The sequence below is a fragment of the Cryptosporidium andersoni genome, assembly GCF_001865355.1.
Source record: "Cryptosporidium andersoni isolate 30847 chromosome Unknown contig_27, whole genome shotgun sequence".
In the NCBI taxonomy this organism is placed as follows: domain Eukaryota; phylum Apicomplexa; class Conoidasida; order Eucoccidiorida; family Cryptosporidiidae; genus Cryptosporidium; species Cryptosporidium andersoni.
The window spans coordinates 50,918-71,303 of NW_027122796.1; the positions used below are offsets into that span (position 1 = coordinate 50,918).

At 33.1% G+C, this 20,386-nt stretch overlaps 12 protein-coding genes across 12 annotated transcripts; 7 read left to right on the forward strand and 5 right to left on the reverse strand.

The window, feature by feature from the left end:
• Positions 1-60: 60 nt before the first annotated feature.
• Positions 61-846, forward strand: cand_036650 (uncharacterized protein; the record flags this gene model as incomplete). Its single annotated transcript, XM_067213890.1, has 1 exon — positions 61-846. One exon carries the CDS (start codon positions 61-63, stop codon positions 844-846), a length of 786 nt encoding a protein of 261 aa, XP_067069863.1.
• A 182-nt stretch (positions 847-1,028) lies between these two features.
• cand_036660 (60s ribosomal protein L13A) lies at positions 1,029-1,637 on the forward strand (the record flags this gene model as incomplete). Its single annotated transcript, XM_067213891.1, has 1 exon — positions 1,029-1,637. The coding sequence occupies one exon, from the start codon at positions 1,029-1,031 to the stop codon at positions 1,635-1,637; it is 609 nt and encodes a 202-aa protein (XP_067069864.1).
• Positions 1,638-2,017: 380 nt separating this feature from the next.
• Positions 2,018-2,803, forward strand: cand_036670 (TLD domain-containing protein; the record flags this gene model as incomplete). Its single annotated transcript, XM_067213892.1, has 1 exon — positions 2,018-2,803. One exon carries the CDS (start codon positions 2,018-2,020, stop codon positions 2,801-2,803), a length of 786 nt encoding a protein of 261 aa, XP_067069865.1.
• A 314-nt stretch (positions 2,804-3,117) lies between these two features.
• Positions 3,118-4,410, reverse strand: cand_036680 (uncharacterized protein; the record flags this gene model as incomplete). Its single annotated transcript, XM_067213893.1, has 1 exon — positions 3,118-4,410. The coding sequence occupies one exon, from the start codon at positions 4,408-4,410 to the stop codon at positions 3,118-3,120; it is 1,293 nt and encodes a 430-aa protein (XP_067069866.1).
• Positions 4,411-4,597: 187 nt separating this feature from the next.
• cand_036690 (uncharacterized protein) lies at positions 4,598-5,742 on the reverse strand (the record flags this gene model as incomplete). Its single annotated transcript, XM_067213894.1, has 3 exons — positions 4,598-5,332; positions 5,389-5,523; positions 5,593-5,742. 3 exons carry the CDS (start codon positions 5,740-5,742, stop codon positions 4,598-4,600), a joined length of 1,020 nt encoding a protein of 339 aa, XP_067069867.1.
• A 299-nt stretch (positions 5,743-6,041) lies between these two features.
• On the forward strand, positions 6,042-6,509 carry cand_036700 (histone H2A; the record flags this gene model as incomplete). Its single annotated transcript, XM_067213895.1, has 1 exon — positions 6,042-6,509. One exon carries the CDS (start codon positions 6,042-6,044, stop codon positions 6,507-6,509), a length of 468 nt encoding a protein of 155 aa, XP_067069868.1.
• A 161-nt stretch (positions 6,510-6,670) lies between these two features.
• Positions 6,671-7,322, reverse strand: cand_036710 (prefoldin subunit family protein; the record flags this gene model as incomplete). The annotated part of the gene is made up of 3 exons (XM_067213896.1): positions 6,671-6,859; positions 6,914-7,015; positions 7,074-7,322. The coding sequence occupies 3 exons, from the start codon at positions 7,320-7,322 to the stop codon at positions 6,671-6,673; spliced, it is 540 nt and encodes a 179-aa protein (XP_067069869.1).
• Positions 7,323-7,434: 112 nt separating this feature from the next.
• Positions 7,435-8,243, forward strand: cand_036720 (uncharacterized protein; the record flags this gene model as incomplete). Its single annotated transcript, XM_067213897.1, has 4 exons — positions 7,435-7,491; positions 7,639-7,873; positions 8,006-8,083; positions 8,158-8,243. 4 exons carry the CDS (start codon positions 7,435-7,437, stop codon positions 8,241-8,243), a joined length of 456 nt encoding a protein of 151 aa, XP_067069870.1.
• Positions 8,244-8,489: 246 nt separating this feature from the next.
• cand_036730 (pre-mRNA-plicing factor 6) lies at positions 8,490-11,384 on the forward strand (the record flags this gene model as incomplete). Its single annotated transcript, XM_067213898.1, has 1 exon — positions 8,490-11,384. The coding sequence occupies one exon, from the start codon at positions 8,490-8,492 to the stop codon at positions 11,382-11,384; it is 2,895 nt and encodes a 964-aa protein (XP_067069871.1).
• Positions 11,385-11,698: 314 nt separating this feature from the next.
• Positions 11,699-12,820, forward strand: cand_036740 (uncharacterized protein; the record flags this gene model as incomplete). The annotated part of the gene is made up of 1 exon (XM_067213899.1): positions 11,699-12,820. The coding sequence occupies one exon, from the start codon at positions 11,699-11,701 to the stop codon at positions 12,818-12,820; it is 1,122 nt and encodes a 373-aa protein (XP_067069872.1).
• A 299-nt stretch (positions 12,821-13,119) lies between these two features.
• Positions 13,120-15,198, reverse strand: cand_036750 (uncharacterized protein; the record flags this gene model as incomplete). Its single annotated transcript, XM_067213900.1, has 2 exons — positions 13,120-15,084; positions 15,145-15,198. 2 exons carry the CDS (start codon positions 15,196-15,198, stop codon positions 13,120-13,122), a joined length of 2,019 nt encoding a protein of 672 aa, XP_067069873.1.
• A 108-nt stretch (positions 15,199-15,306) lies between these two features.
• On the reverse strand, positions 15,307-18,192 carry cand_036760 (uncharacterized protein; the record flags this gene model as incomplete). The annotated part of the gene is made up of 1 exon (XM_067213901.1): positions 15,307-18,192. One exon carries the CDS (start codon positions 18,190-18,192, stop codon positions 15,307-15,309), a length of 2,886 nt encoding a protein of 961 aa, XP_067069874.1.
• Positions 18,193-20,386: the final 2,194 nt, after the last annotated feature.

Genomic DNA, 20,386 nt, shown 5'->3' on the forward strand with positions numbered 1-20,386 from the left:
ATCGTTTAAAAATTTGGGAATTATTCACTTTTATGTGTTAGGGAAAGAAGGACTAGTTTAATGGACTTGGGAATTTTGCGGAGTTTACCATTAAGTGATTTGCAAGTAATTGCAGAACGACTGAGTAATAGCGTCAGTGATCTTCGATTGCTAGTGAATGATCTGCAATCTGAAAATAAGAGACTACTTGAAGGGTATTCTGACTTAAAGACACACATTGAATACTTACTGTCAAGGGAACAGAGATTAACAGATAACTTATTTCGAGATATACTTAATTTAAATCACCGCAGTAGTTTAAATTTAGATGCACCAAACCTTAAAATTTTGGATGAATCCACTCCAGAATGTACAACCTGCACAGAACAGATGGGTTTAGATGCGGTTGAATTAGAAAAATTGACAGGAAGGCAGCTTAATAAAACCTGTTCACTAAATACTACAAACAATTCTATATGTTTGAAACAAAAGCTCCTTACCACTATAAAGGAAACTCCAATTGTTGGTAAAGATGCATGCAACATGTCATATACACAAGACCAAAGAAGAGCCACTACTACTGCAGCATCTAAACTTGAAATTTCACATCACATCTTTAAAGGGTCAGATCTGGAATATGAACTTAAGTTGCAGATAGACGAGTATACTTGTGCATTGATTAAATTTGATGGTAAATTAGGAGAGGAAATGTTAAATGAGTTAGTAGATGAAATTATTAGAGAGGTGCGAGTCAAACCTATATATAGAAGTATACTAATACAATTAATAAAACACTTTAAAGAAAGCGGAGTATTCACGTCTGAAATTGATCTTGCAGATTTGGATCCCTGGGGAACATACTGCTAAGTACTTAATTGAGAAATTGATAATATTGGAGCTATAGGGTAAGTCTCTAAAATACCGCATTCTACTTCAGCGCAATTGTATAAGACGCGCAATTTAGCCATCTGTCTCTTTATATTATAGCATTTACAATAAAGACCCAACTACAACGACTATTTTGTGTATTATTTTGAACTTCTATTACAATGTTTAAAGAGCAGATTGTCATTGACTGTCGTGGTACTCTTTTAGGTCGCCTTGCCTCTATAATAGCTAAAGAATTATTAAATGGTCAGAAGATTATTGCAGTGAGATGTGAAGACATAAATATTTCAGGCTCCTTATATAGAAATCGTATGAAATACCAAGATTTCTTGCGCAAGCGAATGAATACAAACCCTCGTAGAGGTCCTTTCCATCACCGTGCTCCATCTAAAATACTTTTCAGAACAGTACGTGGAATGATACCTCATAAAACAGCTAGGGGTGCAGCTGCTTTAGCTAGGCTTACAACTACAGATGGTTGCCCAGCCCCTTTTGATAAGATGAAGAGGATGGTAGTTCCAACGGCCTTACGTGTACTACGTCTCAAACCCGGAAGACAATATACAGTTTTAGGGGAACTTTCTGCACTAGTGGGTTTTAATAGGGTATCAATGATTAAGTCTCTAGAAGAAAAGCGTAAAGCACGTTCCCATGCCTTTTTTGTTAAGAAGATTGCACACGAGAAGAATATGAAGAAAATACAAGGACAAGTTTTCAGTAAATTAACAGAAGTAGAACAACAAATATTAAGAGCGGCCGGGCAGTGTTAAGTAGATTTCATACTAGTTTGACTACTAAATATGTTAGCTCACGTACTTCACTGGTACAATGTGGATAGTATTACTAAATATCAAGGTCATTCATGTTATACCCTGAAGTTAACTAGGGAATTGAGAGATCTATCTCAAGTTGTTTAGCTTAACTCCTTTGCTAGATTCCTCTCTCTTTTTCCTGTGAATTTGCTATTCCTAGTATGTATTTTAACTCAACTTCAATATGTAGCTTTGTAGGCAAACTTAATAATAGTCATTGTAAGTTGTATTTTCTCCACTTTTGTAGCGGGATAACTGATATCAACTTTATAACTGCGCTCATTGATGATTACAACAAAATATATCAGTGATGTTGTGGAGTTGAGTACTGCAGCATCATGTGGGCTACAAGTTTCGATATACCTAATGGGGCTCGCCAAGTTTTGAATGAACAGATGGTAAATGAAATTTCTTCTTATTTACCTATTGTCCTTGCATTGCGTCGATGGCAGCTTTCTTATTGTACGAAATTACATGGTATTTCATTCGGCTCATTTTATAGGTTAGTATCAGAGAAAGGCCCAAGTATCCTTGTCGTTCGTGATTCTGATGGAGTTATATTTGGTGCATTTATTTCCGAATCAATAAGGAATTCCACCAGCTATTATGGAACTGGTGAAATGTTTGTATTCACGTACAGAATGGAAAGAAGTGATTGTGAAGTCTCTGATATATTAAGTCCAATCTACAAGGATATAGACTATACAAATACTAAGCACTCGACCTGCATATGTAAAATGGTATACTGTGATGATCTTAGTGACCAGTCTAACACAAGCTCTCTTAAAAGCGGAGACAAGTCTTTCCTGAACAAGCTATCAGAAAAAAATCTAGCTGACAATTGTAGCAAAAGTGAAAAAGTGCCGAATAATGTGAATGAAGAATCTAATATTTCACAAATAAAAGTTTTTCCTTGGAGTGGGAAGAATTGCTTTTATATATATTCAGACAGCAATCATATCGCTGTCGGCGGTGGTGGATCATATGCTCTTGCTATTGACGCTGACTTCCTTAGAGGTTGGTCATCGCCATGCGTGACTTTTGATTCACCATGTTTGTCAAGAAATGAAGACTTTATTATAAGTGCTTTCCAAGTATGGACACTTGCAGATGACTCTATGTAAGTATTTTAAAGAGTATTGTTAGAAAATTGCAAACTGCCATTTATAAAGGAACGACTTGAAAGGTAACTTTTGTTACAGATTCTAAGATTTGTTAAAGTACCTGATTTTAATATTCAAGAGTATTTTTAAGTTATCCTGTAACATGCCGAGATACTCTCCAACTTCTTGAAATTGTCATTGCAAGTACATATCATAGGTTAGTAGGAATCCAAATATATTATAGATATTTATTTACTTAATATTTGTTAGGAATAAAGAGTAAACACTTTCTTCAACTATTCAATACAACACTAAAATCCTCAAGTCAATAAGGCTTATAATGCTTTGATATTTTTAAACGATGGAAATGGATCATTGGCTGAGAAAACAATAACTTGGTGTTCCCACGAGATATAGCCTTTCACATATCCAAGTTTAATCAAATTTGCACATATGCATGCCATCTCTTGCTGATCAAATATTTCGTCTGATTGCCATTTAAAGCCTGCCTCAAATGCTGAAAATGATATCTTATTTGGATCACCAGGAAGATTTTTATCAGACCAAGATCGTATACGCCTCATTAAATTACGGTATACTATAAATTTGACCCTTTCAACACATAAAATTGTTCCATGGTGTATAAAATTGGCAGAGAAGTCATGAAGAGTCTTCTCAAATCTCTTTACGTTTCCCTGTAGGATAGCTTCTCTAACTTCCATATAATGGTGCATTTTATATTTCTTTAATAACTTTAAGCTTGGAAGTAGTCCAAGGCGTAATCTTACTGCAATTAGACACTCCAAAATATTTCGTTTGAAACTCACATTCTTAAAGTTGCTATGTCCAAATGCCCATGCAAGCTGTTCTTCAGAAAGTAAGAAGTTTTCTTGTTGCATATACAATTTACCTAAAAAATAGCGAAATAATACCATAGGGCCTCTAAGTACCTTGCTAGAATCAATGTTAGATAATTCTATGTGTTTCAGGAAAGTTGATGCCATCTGCATGTTTCTAAGTTGCATACAACATTTAATGCTTTCCGTCATAAGCACAATATACCCTGCTTGTCTATCTTCATCACCTCTAAATTTCCCTATTTGTTGGCGTATTGCATTAAGTACAGTAATTTGGTACTTATTTTGATAGTCTTCATCGTTGTCATCATTTTCAAAGTATCCAACATTCAACTGTGAATCTGCAATAATCCCAGCACGTGATAAAAAGGAGCAAACCTTTATTAATACTGGAACTAACCATTGACATGGCAGGGCATCAGGATCACGGTATATTTCAATCCATCCATTGAGTAACATTGTCCCATTTGAGATGACATTATTCCACTGACAACTATTTTTGGTACATTCACGGCATATCTCTAAAAAATTTTCTGTTACTATTCTTAAGGAATTTGCAAACGGAACTTTCCGATTTGCAAAGTACTTTTCGATAGAGTGGTGAATCTTTTGGGAAGTTAGTTTAATAAGGAAAGGCTTACTTAAATGAGGCACATTCTTTACAGCAAATAAATGAGTGAGAATTTTACCATCCCTATTGACTACCGACTTTTCAACATCTTCTAACCATTTCAAAAGCTGACTATTGTCCAATGAACTCATTGTAACCATAAGCTTTTAGAAATTAGCCAAGTTATTCTTTTTGCGCGGCATAGGAATGGTATGGCCTGTTTCCAATTAATGAATAACTAAAACATCTTCTAGAAAGTACCAACTTTCTATTTAAAACTTAGCTAAAAAAGTGAACTAGTGAGGTAATTAACATATATAAATGCATATTCTAACTCAAAACATTATATCAAGTTGCAGGTACTCTACTTGACATTATTGTGGAAATTTCGTAACCTATTGCAGAGGGATTTTTGACTACTCTAACGCCTGCATTTTCTAATGCTCTTATTTTACTTGCCGTTCCTCCTTTCCCACCACTGATAATTGCACCTGCATGTCCCATTCTCCTATTTGGTGGAGCAGTACTTCCAGCGATAAATGCCACAATTGGTTTTTTGCATTGACCTTTCTCATCAAAATTATTTCTTAAAAGCCAATCTGCTGCCTCTTCCTCTGCATTCCCTCCTATCTCACCAATAAGCACAATTCCCTTTGTTTGTTCATCAGAAAGGAAATTAGATAGGACATCAATGAATGATGTACCATTTAAAGAATCACCACCAATACCAATGCATGTTGATTGACCTAGTCCACATTGGCTTACTTGCCATACAGCTTCATAAGTTAAAGTTCCGGATCTGCTAACAATGGCTATCTCTCCAGGTTTGTGAATAGAGGCTGGCATTATACCTAATTTTGCTTGTCCAACACGAATTAAACCCGGACAATTTGGGCCAATTAATGTTGACTTTTTATAATATTCAAGTGCTCTTTTTACATATATCATATCATGAACTGGTATACCTTCTGTAATACAAACTATTATCTCTATTTCAGCCTCTATAGCATCCATAATTGCCTGTGCAGCATTCTTTGGTGGAACATATATTGTTGTAGCTGTTGCTTTTGTAACACTTTTTGCCTACAGAAAAGTCTGACATTAAAGGACTAAAACTAAAAATATTATATATAACTAACTTCTTTCAATGTATTGAAAATGGGGATCGAAAATTTATTTGCAGAACCACTCCAAATTTGACCTCCTCTGTTTGGAGCAACACCACCGACTATTTGCGTACCATATAATATGCACTGCTCCGTATGAAATGAGCCCTACAAAAACATTATATCAAAAATACTTTTATATCAGATATTAAAGTAAAAAAGTGAAAAAAGGATTACCTGTCTGCCTGTAATACCTTGACAGATAACTCTTGTATTTTTGTCCACGAAACCAGGTATCGTAGACAACCTTGCACCTGATACTTTTAAGGAAAAAAATCTATCACCTCTTAAAAGTGCCCTATTTATAAGGTACTTTACATTAATCATTTTTAACACAATTTAACAATAGAATTAGGAGAGTATAAAATGTTAATGCAATTATACAAAGAGCTTAGAGGTCTCTGCATGCATGCATGCACAACTTCTTGGTATATAAGGCGGGATACATGGGATATAGGCGCCTGCGCCTCCCTTGTCCACATTGATATTTATAAGCACTAAGTTGCGCTATTCCCTAGCTCATTTATTATCCCCTAGGATCACATTATCTGATTTACTACTACACTAAAGAAAAAAATATATTTGCTGTTTTCCTTTAAGTGAACCCTAGTTAGAGCTATTAAGAAATGGACTGCACCGGAGTTTCTGGCAAGATTGGTGGAAAGGTCGGTGGAAAGGTTGGTGGAAAGGTTGGTGGAAAGGGCAAGGCAGGGTCTGGTAAGGGCAGTAAAAAACAACCAACTTCTAGGGCTGCACGTGCCGGACTACAGTTTCCAGTTGGTCGTATACAACGTATGCTAAAGACTCGCATTCCTTGCGACTGCCGTGTCGGCTCTACTGCTTCTGTTTATGCTGCGGCTATTATGGAATATTTAACAGCTGAGGTACTTGAGTTAGCTGGTAACGCCTCGAAGGACCTGAAAGTAAAGCGTATAACACCCAGACACTTGCAACTTGCTATCAGGGGAGATGAAGAACTTGATTCCTTAATAAAAGCTACAATAGCAGGCGGTGGTGTTATTCCCCATATTGAAAAGTCCTTAATGAGCAAGACTCTTATGGGGAAGAAGGGTAAGAAAGGTATGAGCCCATAAAAAGGCCTTGATTATTATTTTAGATGTAAAACTCAATTTAAAAGATCTAAGTGATGTTTTATCTAAGTATCTTGGTTATTCATAACTTAGTCACTATCTTATCAGCATGATATTAAGGGATCAAATTAGTTTATTATTAAAAATATATGTAAATTCTGAAGTTACTTAGACTTCTGTATAGTTACTCCATAGTTGTGAATCCTAGCTGTGTTTACATCTAGGATTGTTAACTGCTCTCGAATAAAGTCTAGTGAGTCTTGATAAAACTTCACTGTCTTTTCAGCTGCAGCTAGGTTACTAGCCAGGACATCAGCAGCTTCATCCAAATTATATTCTAAGACTGTATTTGCCTATCCAAAGTAGGTTAGTGTAAATTTTTAGGAACTTAAGATATAGTCACTTACTCCTAGCCATAAGTAAATCTTATCAGATGGCTCAGCCAAACCCCTAACAAGGATATTATCGGCCAGGGGGAAATAGAATGTTTGATTAGTAGTACTTTCTACCTGAAGTGATGCGCTGGTTACTGCAGAACTAAGGGACAATGATCTAAATAAAACTTACCAGTATCTTCTTGCGATATCGAACTGTCTCTAAAGCTGATTCAATATCTGGAAGTTTTACAACTAAAGATTCCTGTTGCGATTTAATAGAAGCTTCCATAAACCTGTACTTTCTATAAAGTATCTGAGTATTCTCAAGTATTTGATTAATTGGACGTTCACCCACAAAATCTTTTATAGAAGATATAAATACTGCTCTTGGAATGCTACCAAAGTTTGATTCATCTTTAGTTATTAGTTCTGAGATCATCTTAAGTACTACTTAGGAACTACCTGAAAAAACATATTGCGCTAACCTAAATCCTGTACCGATATTGCCGGAAGTTCACACCTACAAAACAGCTATATACGAAAGTGATCAAATGAATAAAATATCTAAAGTAGCTACGATTTTCTTGCAATGCCTATTATCTGTAAAGGTAGCTTGAACTTCAATAGTACTATAAAACACAATTAACTTTTGTCTAGGTTACAGGTATTGCAGATGCAACAGCATTCTTTAATGTTCTTAGTGTATGGTAATCTAATAAGTTTAATCTCTAAATATACATTCATATTTTTTTTAGGATTACTATGGAAGGGACTTTTCAAATATTCATGAAATGATAGTATACTGTAATGATAAACTAAGACCTCTACTTTTGGAGATTTCATACAGTAGCTCATATAACCATGGAGAATTTATTGGAATAAAAAGTAATTTATTTGGATCCGATATTTTCCCTAGTGAGCCTAATATAGATAAGGCTGCCTTTTGGACATTAGGATTTAAGAGATCAAAAGAATATAATATTTGCAAAGGTCCGTTTTATTCATTTTTTAAATATTAGCACTGTCTCAAGTGACTTTTAATATACAATTCCAGATATTTTACATTATATAATTAGAAAAGGTATGTTAATATTTAATTTTACTAACTTTTCAACTATACAGCTATTTCAGATGGGCCAATCCCAGAGACTGAAATCCTAAACTTGATACTCAGTAATACAAAGTATTCTAAACAATATGGTATGTTCCTTAATGCTCACTTTGCAGACAAATTTATACAATTTGTGCAGTTCTAAGTCTTATATCTTATTTAGAAAAACAAAAGTGGCTTAAACAGTGCAAAGAAGGTTATATATGTGGCCCACGAGCTTATATTGAACTTATTCAAAAAACTATATGAGTACAAGTAAACATACATATTTTTACTTCACTTCAATAACACATTAATTATTATTTTAAAATAAAAGAGATACACATACTCTTGCTATAGCACTTACTACAGCTATTTATCATCAAATTTAAGGTTATTTCTGCTGCCTATAATAGATAATTATGCGCGTATATGTACACTAGCTATGGTACTTGCAGCGCTCTTGAGCTGTGGTTTAGCGACTCCAATCTCTAACTTCTTACAATAAGAGTTAATATGCCAAATAGAGTACAGTTGGATGAACCATCTATTTCTGTACATAAACTCTTGATTAGGCATGCTGTAGATGTTAATATTGCACAGGTAGGAAGTTCATCTCTTAGAAATGCTAACTTGGATATGTTTGGGCAACCTCCCCCTGATTATATTCCTGGTAAAGGACGAGGTGCTATAGGTTTTGCTAGTGGTGTAAGTCGTGATGATTCCACTATTAATGCTGATTTTGACAAAGGTGATTATTCTGATGCGAAATTTGACAAATTTACGGGATTTTCTGAAGCCCTATTTAAAGATTCAACTTATGAAGAGGATGATAGAATAGCCGACTTTATATATAGCCAAGTCGATAGGAAACTTAAAAGTCGAAGTAAGAAGAATGAAGAACTTAAACTGATTGATAAACCTACAAAAGATAGGAGTAATTTAATACAAAGACAGTTTTTAGAATTAAAGAGTTCCTTGAATAAAGTTAAGTTGGAAGAATGGGATAGTATTCCGGATATTGGGGACTATTCATTGAGGCTGAAACAGCAGAAAAAGCAAAAATTAGAAGTACCATTACCTGAGCATGTAATGCACTCTACAATATTAAACAACTCGGATCACCTTCTAAACATTCAAACTTTTGACCAAACAGTAACAAGTAGCATGCTTAATAGCTGTCCGAGTTCCAATATATTAACAAATTCAAATATAAATGATCTGAAAATTAGTCAGAATATAAATGAATTAGGTAAAGCTAAAGGAAATATTTTGTCTCTAAAATTAGATAGAGCAATGGATAATGTCTCGGGGCAATCTGTAGTTGATCCAAATGGCTATTTAACATCATTAAATTCAATTAATATTAGATCAGATAGTGATATATCTGATATCAAGAAAGCAAGACTACTGCTGCGGTCTGTTATCACAACAAATCCCTACCATGCCCCGGGTTGGATAGCAGCTGCTAGACTGGAAGAACTTATAGGAAAACTATCAGTAGCACGTGAAATTTTACTGAAAGGATGTCAAACTTGCCCTAGAAGTGAAGATATATGGCTTGAAAGAATTCGCTTGGAGAAGGAAGAATTAGTAGATAATGTAATTGCACAGGCAGTTAAAAGTAGCCCATCATCAATTCGTCTATGGCTCAAAGCAAGTGAAAGGGAGACTAATCCACATCGACGATTAGCTGTGATTCGGAAAGCTTTGGAATTTATTCCAAACTCAATCAAATTATGGAGGGAAGCTATCGAACTTGCTGATAGCAAAGTGGAAAAGACTTTATTAGTTCGTGCTGTAGAGTGTGTCCCACAATCAGAAGAAATGTGGCTGAGACTGGCAAGTATTAGTAAATATAAAGATGCACAACGAATCTTAAATGATGCTAGGAAAAAGCTACCAACTAACCCTATGATATGGATAGCAGCAGCAAAGCTCGAAGAGAGTAATGGAAGCACAGCAATGGTAGATATTATAATTAAACGTGGTATTGATAGTTTGTCATCAAAAGGATTTATTCACTCTAGACAAGAGTGGTTAGATTTAGCTCAACTTTCTGAAAAGGATGATCACCCTATAACATGTTTAGCCATTATTAAAAATACTATTACTATGGGACTAGAAGAAAAGAGCATAAAAAGTACTATTCTTGAAGATGCACGTAAATTTACAGAAAAGTTATATATAATATGTGCAAGATCAACATATAAAACTGCCTCAGACCTTTTTAAATTAAAGAAAAGCGTTTGGTTAGCTTGGATTGACTTTGAAGAGAAACATGGTTCACCAAGTGACTTTCAAGATGTCATTCAGAAATCTCTATTTCATTGTTCAAATAAAGAAATTCTGTGGCTGCGAGCAACTAGATATCAAAGAGATCATGGTGATATTGAAGCTGCACGTTGCACTCTTTCTAAAGCCTTTACTGCAGATATCAAGGATAAGGAAGCTATTATATTAGCAGCAGCTGAGCTTGAAAGAGATGTTGGTGAATTTCATCGTGCAAGAGTTCTTCTTGAGAAAGCACGATCACATTCTTCAACTGTTAATATATGGACTCACTCAATTCAACTCGAGCGTCAACTCAGAGAACATGATAAAGCAATAAGTATCTGTATAGAAGCAATAAAATTTCATAGCTATATACCAGACCTGTGGATGATATATGGACAAATTTACTGTGACAAAGGTACAGATTTTTTAGATCAAGCCTTAGATATTTTTGAAAAAGGTTTACTTTTATGTCCAAACTCAGTGGACTTGTGGCTAGCTGCAATAGATATATTAATAGGAAAAAAGGATTGGAAGAAGGCTAGAACTATGCTGGACCGTGCAAGACTGAAAAATCCAAAAACACCTGAGTTATGGTTAGCTACAATAAGATTGGAAAAGAGTACAGGGAATAGCTCAATTACTCAACAGATTATGTCAAAAGCACTGCGAGAATGCCCCAGTTCAGGAATCTTATATGCAGAAGCTATATTTTTAGAGTCAAATATTAGAAGAAGGTCTATATCTCTCTTAGCTCTAGAAAGATGTGAAAATGACCCATATGTAATTTCTGCTATTGCTAGACTATTCTGGAATGACAAGGATATTCCGAAGGCAAGAAAGTGGTTTAATAGTGCACTGAAGATTGATGATAAGATAGGCGATACATGGATTTACTATATTGCCTTTGAGATTTCCTTGGGAGATGAGGACTCACAGATAAGTGCACTTCAATCTTGCATAAATTCAAATCCTTATAAGGGAATAATGTGGAATAAAGTTGTAAAAAGGGTGGAGAACTGGAACTTAAAGTGCGCAGATAAACTCCGAACATGTTTGTTGGAATACTACCCTGAATATAAAGAAAGTTTGAACATTTGTGATAAAACCAAGAGTCTCTTGAATATAGTAAACTAGCCTATAAAATTAATGTAATCTCTTTGTTTATGTACTTTGAAAATAAGCAAGTAAACCTCACTTCACATAGTGTGGTTTTCAAACTTCTTCTATACTAATATACTCCCACAAATTAATGAGTAGTAAATATCCAACCAAATTGCCGGATAACCAACGCAATTATTCTAATAATAGCTTGGGTAATAAATTGGAATAAAACCCTACTTGAATCCTGCTTTTTGCAACACCCCCAATAAACTTGCTGTTTCAAAGATATTGGTGTAAAATCACCAATATTATGAAATATCTTATGAATGCATTCTAGAAAGAAATAAATGTATATGACTATTTGGAATAAGCCTGTAACCAATGATGAAATTATTAGCTGCACTTTAGTCAGGCGGAAAATGCACAATTACAAAGTTAGTATCAATAATTGCATCAAAGACGAAACTCTAGGCAACAAATTAAAGGAAATCCTAAATGCTAGATTACGAGATACTGGAATAACCAGCACTAGAAATTCATTAAGTAAGGACAAGGATTATATGGGTGTTGCAAATAGAAACGATAGAGGTTTTTGTAAATATGTTTCGAATACAAATATGGTTGTTGAGAAACTTGGAATCATTTCAAGTATCAGTACGAATAAAATTTCTTGCTTTTGCTACTACTGCCAAATAAATCACGGACTTTCACGGTCATGGTATATTACAAGAGGTATTTACTCGGAAATAGCTTCTCTACCTTTGGGTTGGTCACGATATCCCCTGAATTCAAGTTTTGATGAAGAAATATTAACTAAAGACTGGAATTTGTCGTACCACGGTACCACATTTGAAGCTATTCCCAGTATTATTAAAGATCGTAGATTACGTATTCCAAACAATAAAACTGTACATATAAGGCAAGGTCATATTCCTAATCAATTCTTCATTTTTACTTCTCCTTCACTCATATATGCAAGTTTTGGCCTATATTCTGCACCTTTCCAACTCCTAGGTGATAGTAGATGGTGGCAAGTTGCTATAGAATTGTTACAAGAACCTAGAACATATGTCAAAGAGTGGGAAACTAGTGGCATCGGATCTTATGTATTTGATAGGCATGTTGGGAATGATGAACTTGAATGGAAGTCAAGTAGTGAAGGTAGCAATTTGGTAAGAGCCCTACTAGTTAGGGAAATACCAAATGAAGAGCCCGCAATTTGTCGCTACCCTTCTGGTACATACTTTCTTCATGAACGAGATTGGTGGTACCAACCTTATAATGGTAGTCCGCCTTTTTGGCCAAATGAAATTAGATCCGTGTGTTCATGCTCAGTTCAACGAGGAAAGCGTGATAATGGAAGCCTCTGCCCAATAATGGATAAGGGCAATTACAAAACTAAACCTAATCTATGTACTATAGTATGTGGAGGTGACGATATTACTATAAAGAATTGCAAAGATTTATAAAAGTAAACAACTCTAACTTCAATATGGAGAATCAGAATTAATAAATTAGATATTTCATTCTATATAAGTAAAATCCCGGAATTTGTATGATTACATTTGGAACACTTTCTAAGTGGTCTGCAATAGTATATTAGTAGAGTATCAGATTATAGACTTCAATAATAATAAATTGTTGCAGTATAACTAGTATTAAGTGAAATAGGTTATAATTCCATTGAACTGATTACAGGTTTCAACCCACAGAATATAAAGCACATTTAGTTTTTTTTACTAAATAATCTTCACTATACTTAAGATTTTTACCAGTTCAGTGAACTTTGTTGGCAAGACCTTTTTATGCCCTTTGTTTGTGAATTTTGAGCAATTTCCCTTAAAAGGGAATATGGTAAAATGCTATTATGATTATCGCTCCATTCAATAGAAATAGCGTAAGATCCCATTGGTTTCATACTATTTAAACTGATATTTCTTAAAGTATCCACGCCTAGTATATTACATTCTTGATTACAGCTATCTAAACAAAGTGCACATCTACAAGATCTTCTTGCATCTTCAAAAGATACATAAAATATTTCCATATTAGGCTCCCGTTGTTCATTTACTCCCAGTTCACTACTTGCACTTACAAGGGTGCATTTAAGAAACCTTTCTGCATGCATCACATCTACAATAGTTCTTATTCCTGCATAACGATCAGATGAAAGTCTTCTCACTACATATTCTGCAAGCTGCTTAAATTCAAGATAAACAGAGTTATCATCTCTAGCTGATTTTACAAAGGGAAATATGTCGGAATTTGTATCTTCATCTTTAAATGTGCATTGAGAAAGTGCTGGATAGATTGGGAAGCAAAATTTGCGTTCTATTCTATATTCATTATAAAGAAAGCTGAAATCTCCAGACTTGAAAATATAGTGTTTCTTGTTACACCCATCACAAATAAAATAAGACATGTTTTCTACTAGTGCTAAGACAGGAATATTTAGCTTACTAAATAAATGGAGTTCCCTCTCTACGTCTGATAAACTCAAATCCTGAGGAGTTGTTATTATTATTGCACCATCTACTTGTATATATTGAGCTATAGATAGTTGTATATCTCCTGTTCCAGGTGGTAAATCCAAAATTAAATAGTCTAAATTACCCCAAACTGTTCCTGTAATTAACTGACGAACAATTGAACTGGCAATTGGTCCTCTCAAAGCATTAGAAACTCTTCGTTGTTTTTTATTTAAAGAGTTGGAGAGATAAGAATAACTCATTAGAGCAATACCCTCAAAAAAAACAGGAACTATTCCTTCTGTTTCTACCACTTTATCTTTATTGTTTAAATTAATAAATTCATTGTCCTGTATTGAAGACCTAGCTATTCCACACTTAGAGTCTTTAATAAGCTTATTCAACACATGTTCATTGCTACTACTAGGTGATATATAATGCATAGAGGTATAATTTACTGGAACTAGCTGTTCTAAACTAGGACCATATATATCACAGTCTACTAGTCCAACCTTCGCTCCCTGCATACTTAATGTATAAGTAAAATTAACTGCCAATGTGGATTTACCAACTCCTCCCTTGCAGCTACCAATGGCAATTATATATGAAACATTAGCTAGATTATCATGAAATTTAGCAGTCCCAGAGTTCTGAATTGTTTTTGGGGCTTTGCTGCTAAACTCTATATTTACTTGTTTAATATAATTCAATTTCCTCTTTATAGCGTCTGTACAACTTTTCTTAAAAGACTCTTTCAGTGGACATGCAGGGGTTGTTAACTCAAGATTAAAAGAAACACAGTTACTCTTTTGATCAATCACCAAATCTTTTACAAAACTGCAACTAACAATGTCTTTATTTAAGTCAGGATCTATTACAGTCCTAAGGCAATCAAGTATCTCCTCTTCAGTACTGCTCTTTTTTGGATATAAGTTGCCTGCATCACTATTGTTGAGATGCATGATATTATTATAATTCTTTATAGAATATAGAACATCTGTAACCCAGCCCAAATTTAACAACTCCTTCTTTATTTTCTCACAAATATCTGAGGTCAAGTATTCATAATTTGGACTGCCCTCTACAAATAGCTTGCTAGGGTTAATATCAAGGTATACCTTGCCATGATCATAATCAGAAGAAATTCTCTCTATAAACCCAGTTTCTAAGATGTTTGAATCTTCAAAGTATGAGTATTTAGAATTGCCACCTTTGAAAGATGGAATTGTATCATGGACACAAATGTGCTTCAAGTACTCAACTATCTAAAGAGAAGTAAAAGTTCAATCATTTAAAAAATCCTAATATATAGAGTAAATTCATACCTGACTCTGAAAATCTAGTTCATCATCACTACTATTGGTAAAATCTGAGTACATCTTAATCCTTAATGATTATTCCTTTTAACTAATTTCTAAGCTCCAACATGGTTCCGCCAAAAAGACAACACTAGTAGTAAGTTTTAAGTATGACGTAATTAGACAGTATTACTTCCTATTGACTAAATAGTTTATACACGCTACTGTACTTCTCACTAAATAGATTATATTATTTCCTCTTTCAGTTACATTTGTATACAGTGAAGAATGTTGATCAAGTAAACTTACATATTCAGAAATTTTTTTCAATAGGTCTGCTGAGTTTCTAATATCATTGTATTCACTGTCTGACACTACATGTTTTCTATAGGAAAAGAGATCGAGTAAGTCCTTATCTGAGCCATTCTCCACAGTAAATTGCAATTCAGAAAAAATAGTATCAAACACTATACTTGCTAGATGTTCAGTCGATATACCTAGATACTTAGAAAATGTACAGGGAATGTCCTTATAAATTGTTTCCATAGCTCCACCCACTGGCAAGCGAAATAATAGTTGCAAAGAGCTTAATATAATGGGTAACCTTGTGATTGACTGAAAGAGTAATTCATTATCATCTGAGAAATTTGTCTGGTTAATTAATGTCGACTCTATTGTAAATATATCACTAAAAACAACTCTTCTAAAGTCATATAGCATATATATTTCTTTTTGCAAAAGATTACTTGTAACACCATCTTCTAATACTTGAGACATTATTACTTGAAGCTCGGCAATATTTCCAGCAATATAATGACACTTTGTCTCATCAATATCTATTAATAAAGCAGAATTACTCAGAAAAGATAAAGTTACATATCTACAGAAAGCTAAAAGGCACTTGTGCCACAGCCGTATTGGAGAAAGTAGTGTAAACCATTTGTCAGTGACATGCGAGATTAAGTCACGAATCTTAGTTATATAGTGTGATATATATATTATGTTCTCTGAAGAATTGTAGTTGCTATTGGATTTAATCTTAAAAGTTTCATCTTTATAGTAGTTTCCAGAAGTATTTAGGGTTTCTTGATGCATAAGTGGTAGCAGACAAAACTGAATAGTCCTCGCTAAATTTACAAACCAACGAGCTGTTGCTTTATACTGTAGTGATCGCAATAGGTCTACTAAATGGCTCTTATCTGTAAAGTTTATACTTGATACAGTATCAATTTTGAACATCTTCTCCAACTCAGCAGAAAGGGTACCACTGACTGTTGCTATGTAACCATTTAGTATGTGTGAATTATTTGGTTTTGGTAATGGCTTTTTAAGGGAGAACTGGAACCCAGTATAGCCAGACTTTTTAGGAAGTAAATTCTTCTGGTCTTCTGTTAGAGATTCACATATGTAGAATTCAATATTGCTACCTTCAGGTTGTACTATAGTGCCACAGGTTACAATAAAGTGCAATATCAAATTTCGAAAAATTTCACACACGGTTGAACATACATCTTCAGTATCCTTGACTTCTGAAAATACCTCAATCATAGATTTTATTAAGATATGTATGTCTTTTGTAATTTGACTTGGTATATAGTGTTGGTTCTTCTGGTTTAATAATGAGTCAAATAATTTGACAAAACGTAATCTCGTGCAGTTTATGTACTCTTCACGAATATTACAAGCAACATTCAGAGAGAAAATATCACTAGATATATCTGAGCTACTTATTTGTAGTGAAAATAGTAATCTTCTTTTAATGTATTTGCAAGTTGTCTGAAGTAGTCTTGAGATGTCTGGGTAAAATCTAACTAGTATTTGAAGTACTTGTTCTGATGATAAGTGTCCTACAAATGGTATTTCTGCTTCAGGTTCTTCAATCATTTCATTTAACATGATAGATGGGTTATTTAAGCTTTTAAATACACTAGATAAAATAGATGAACATTTAAACCAATATTCCTCAACAAAATTTAAATTATCCCTGTCTAGCAAAAATCCACCTCTTGCTGGAAACTCTTGATATTTATTATTTAACAAAACTTCATACAGGCGTAGTAGTTGCTGTAACCCAGCAACTATAACATTTAAAGTCCTATTAATAGTTCCCAATAGCAATTTCACAGCTACAGAGATCTTGATTGGTGTGATAACTTCTGGTTTTGCTTCTATGTTGATACAATTCTTTAGTGCAGATAGTTGAAACGTATGGTGGACTTGTCTAAGAAGTACATCATTAACAATTGTATCTATGTGGTCCCATAGTTCTCCAAAATTATGGAGTACTATTGAACCCAATCTAATTAAGTTTTTGTCGCTTATTTGCATCCCTTGAATCAACATTTTATGACCTTGTTGTCTATATAATGCACTGGTTTTCCTCAACCAAGATATATCTTCTTGGAGAAATTCCAGGAATTCTAGTGAGATCCTATTTCTACCACATTTTAATTTATTAGCATAGCTATCTAATTCCTTTGAGTTATCCATTAACATTGATTCCAATTCTACAATCATTGCACTTGCTCTTGCAAGATCAATTGGTGGTACCTTGCAGCAATTCTTGCTATTTTCAGAGTCCAAGTCACTTATATCTATTGTATTTAAAGGTATAAAAGGATTGACAAGCTGTTTTAATCTTACAATAGATAAAGTAAATTCAATACTTCTATTACATAAATCCTGAACTTGTAGGAGTCTATCAAGTAAAAAAATATTGAATTGAATATTATCATATGGTTCCACTAAGAAATTTGTAATAAAGCTAGAGGACATTTTAATTGAAAGTATCAAACTCATAATTTCTGAGGTACTAAATTTCAATATATTAATATCATCGCATAATGCATATATTGATCTCAAGTAGCCCAATGAAGACAAATTCATGTAGAGTTTTTCATCGATGTGAGAAATAACATTACCAAACTCGTCAATACATCGTGAAAGGTATGATGGACCACGAAGGACACAACTACGCACAAAGTCAGTAGGATCTTTAAGCTCTTCTACTAGTTTACTTGTTTTTGCTTCCAAAGTCTCACTTACACCACTAGGTAGTAATTGTGGCAACTCCATCTATGAGCAGAATATTATAGATATACCATCAAGTAAATCGAGAATTCGTACACTTAAATAATTAATTAGAGAAAATATTTAGCACAGTACTTGCAGTATAGTTTTCTTTCTGTTAAGTGGTTCCACAAAGGTCCTAGGACTAACGTGTCCCAGTATTCTGCACTGCATTTTGCGCCAAATAAAAGGTAGTATATAAGAACTGTATAGTTGGAGATTTTTACTAAATAAATGCATTTATCTTTTAACTGAAATACACAATTTGTACTATGTTAAGAGAAATATTATTGTCTTGATATTACTTCTACTATTATGATTTTCTTAATTTTCCTAGATCCGAAACAGATATATATACAAGGTACAGGAACAAATATGACTTATGAACTTTTTCTGTTACTTAAGTGATTATTTATCTACTAAGTATTATATCCAAATAGAATTGATATAGTGAGTTTTAGGATTTAAGGAATTTTTTCTTTATTTGCAACTTTAAAACTCATTGAATCTTTGAATTTCTACTATAAAGGGTTAGAAATATATAATATAATTAAGACTCTTGAAACTACTAAATTATGAATTCTTTCTCAAAGAAAATGATTGATGATTGCTACTCGACCATATCTTTAGTGTATTCATTAATATTTTCCATCAATAAACCTAAAAGAAATGTATAATTCTGAATTTACGTGGATTTTCATGATCCTACAAGTATCACTAGAACTATTCATTACTGATTGTCATTAGTTTATTTTAAGTGATATAACACAAAATCAATTGATTATAGTAGTAATTATTGTATTTTCTTTGCAAACAAAACTTTACCTTCCAATAAACTTATAACTCTATATCATCACTATTTATTTTTAAAACTCACTTAAGAGTAATAAAAATAAAATTTTATTCGTAAACTTTGCAAAATCCTATATGTTTTTGTATAAGTATTTTCTTATAATAGCTTGGTATTTTCACCACTTATACAATAAGCTATACTGCTACACAGAGTTTGATATTAAACAAAATAATAAAGTTACCTTTAGGTAGATGAAATTTACCTTTAGATTCAAGAATTTCAGTTTTTTATGAATGACTGTGGCTGATCATCTCACAAACTCTTTCAGTTTGATGTAACTAATTATTCAAATATGGTTCCAATACATTCTGATAAGTGTTAAAATGGCACAATCTTGACATAAAATCATTGAATTAACCTCGTTATTTAATTTAAATATAGTAATAATCATTGAATAAAGTGCAAAAAATATTGCAGTTCCAAATTTACATGTATCATACCCTATAGAACAAAATCATCCTCTAATATGGCCTATATATACTCATCAGTTCACTTATTTTAGTTATATACTAAGGTTATGATTAGTGAATATAATTTATTTTGATATTAATGTGCTATATATTGATTTGCTTGTTACTATGTATAGTATTATTCTTACCATAACTATACTATTTTGAGTTTTTTTTTATTAATTCTGGGACTCAGAAATTATTGAATTTATAAATAAAAACATAAGCATTCTTTAATTATGGTATTAATTAGACTAGTTATAACTTTTTCAAACCTATATCTTACCATTATTTTAGTAAGTAGTTATGGGTACTGGTTACTCAAATTCTACATTATTACTAAGATATTGGCTAGTATACATAAAGCTATCATTTATTCTTGCATATATAACTCGTATTAATTTTATGTTAATACGGATGCTTATATAGAATACCTATAAAATATTTACCTAGCTAGTTGAAAGATAATATAAAATGAGTTATTTTGTTTATAGTATTCTAGAACCAGAACTTTGTACTGATAAGAAATTATATAATTTTAATGTTGGCAACAATATAAATGTATGACTATCTATAATTAAATAATAGATGTGAGCCTTTTTTATTGGTTGAATTAACAAGTCTTCCAGTAAAGTATTGCTTTATCTTGAAGTTTAACTTTCCAGAATACTTTGAAGTATATTTGAATAGATCTGGTAACTGATTCTAACTCTAATTGCACTATAGATACAGGTTAAAGGTTTGAAAAATAAAAATACTTGTAATTACTTTCATCAAATATAGGTATACAAATTCCAGGAAAACTCTAATATTAAATACTCAAGTACCACTTTTTTTTTTTTTTGATAAGAATAATATTATCATATGTTTCCTTATCTCTCTTCCTTATCCCCATATA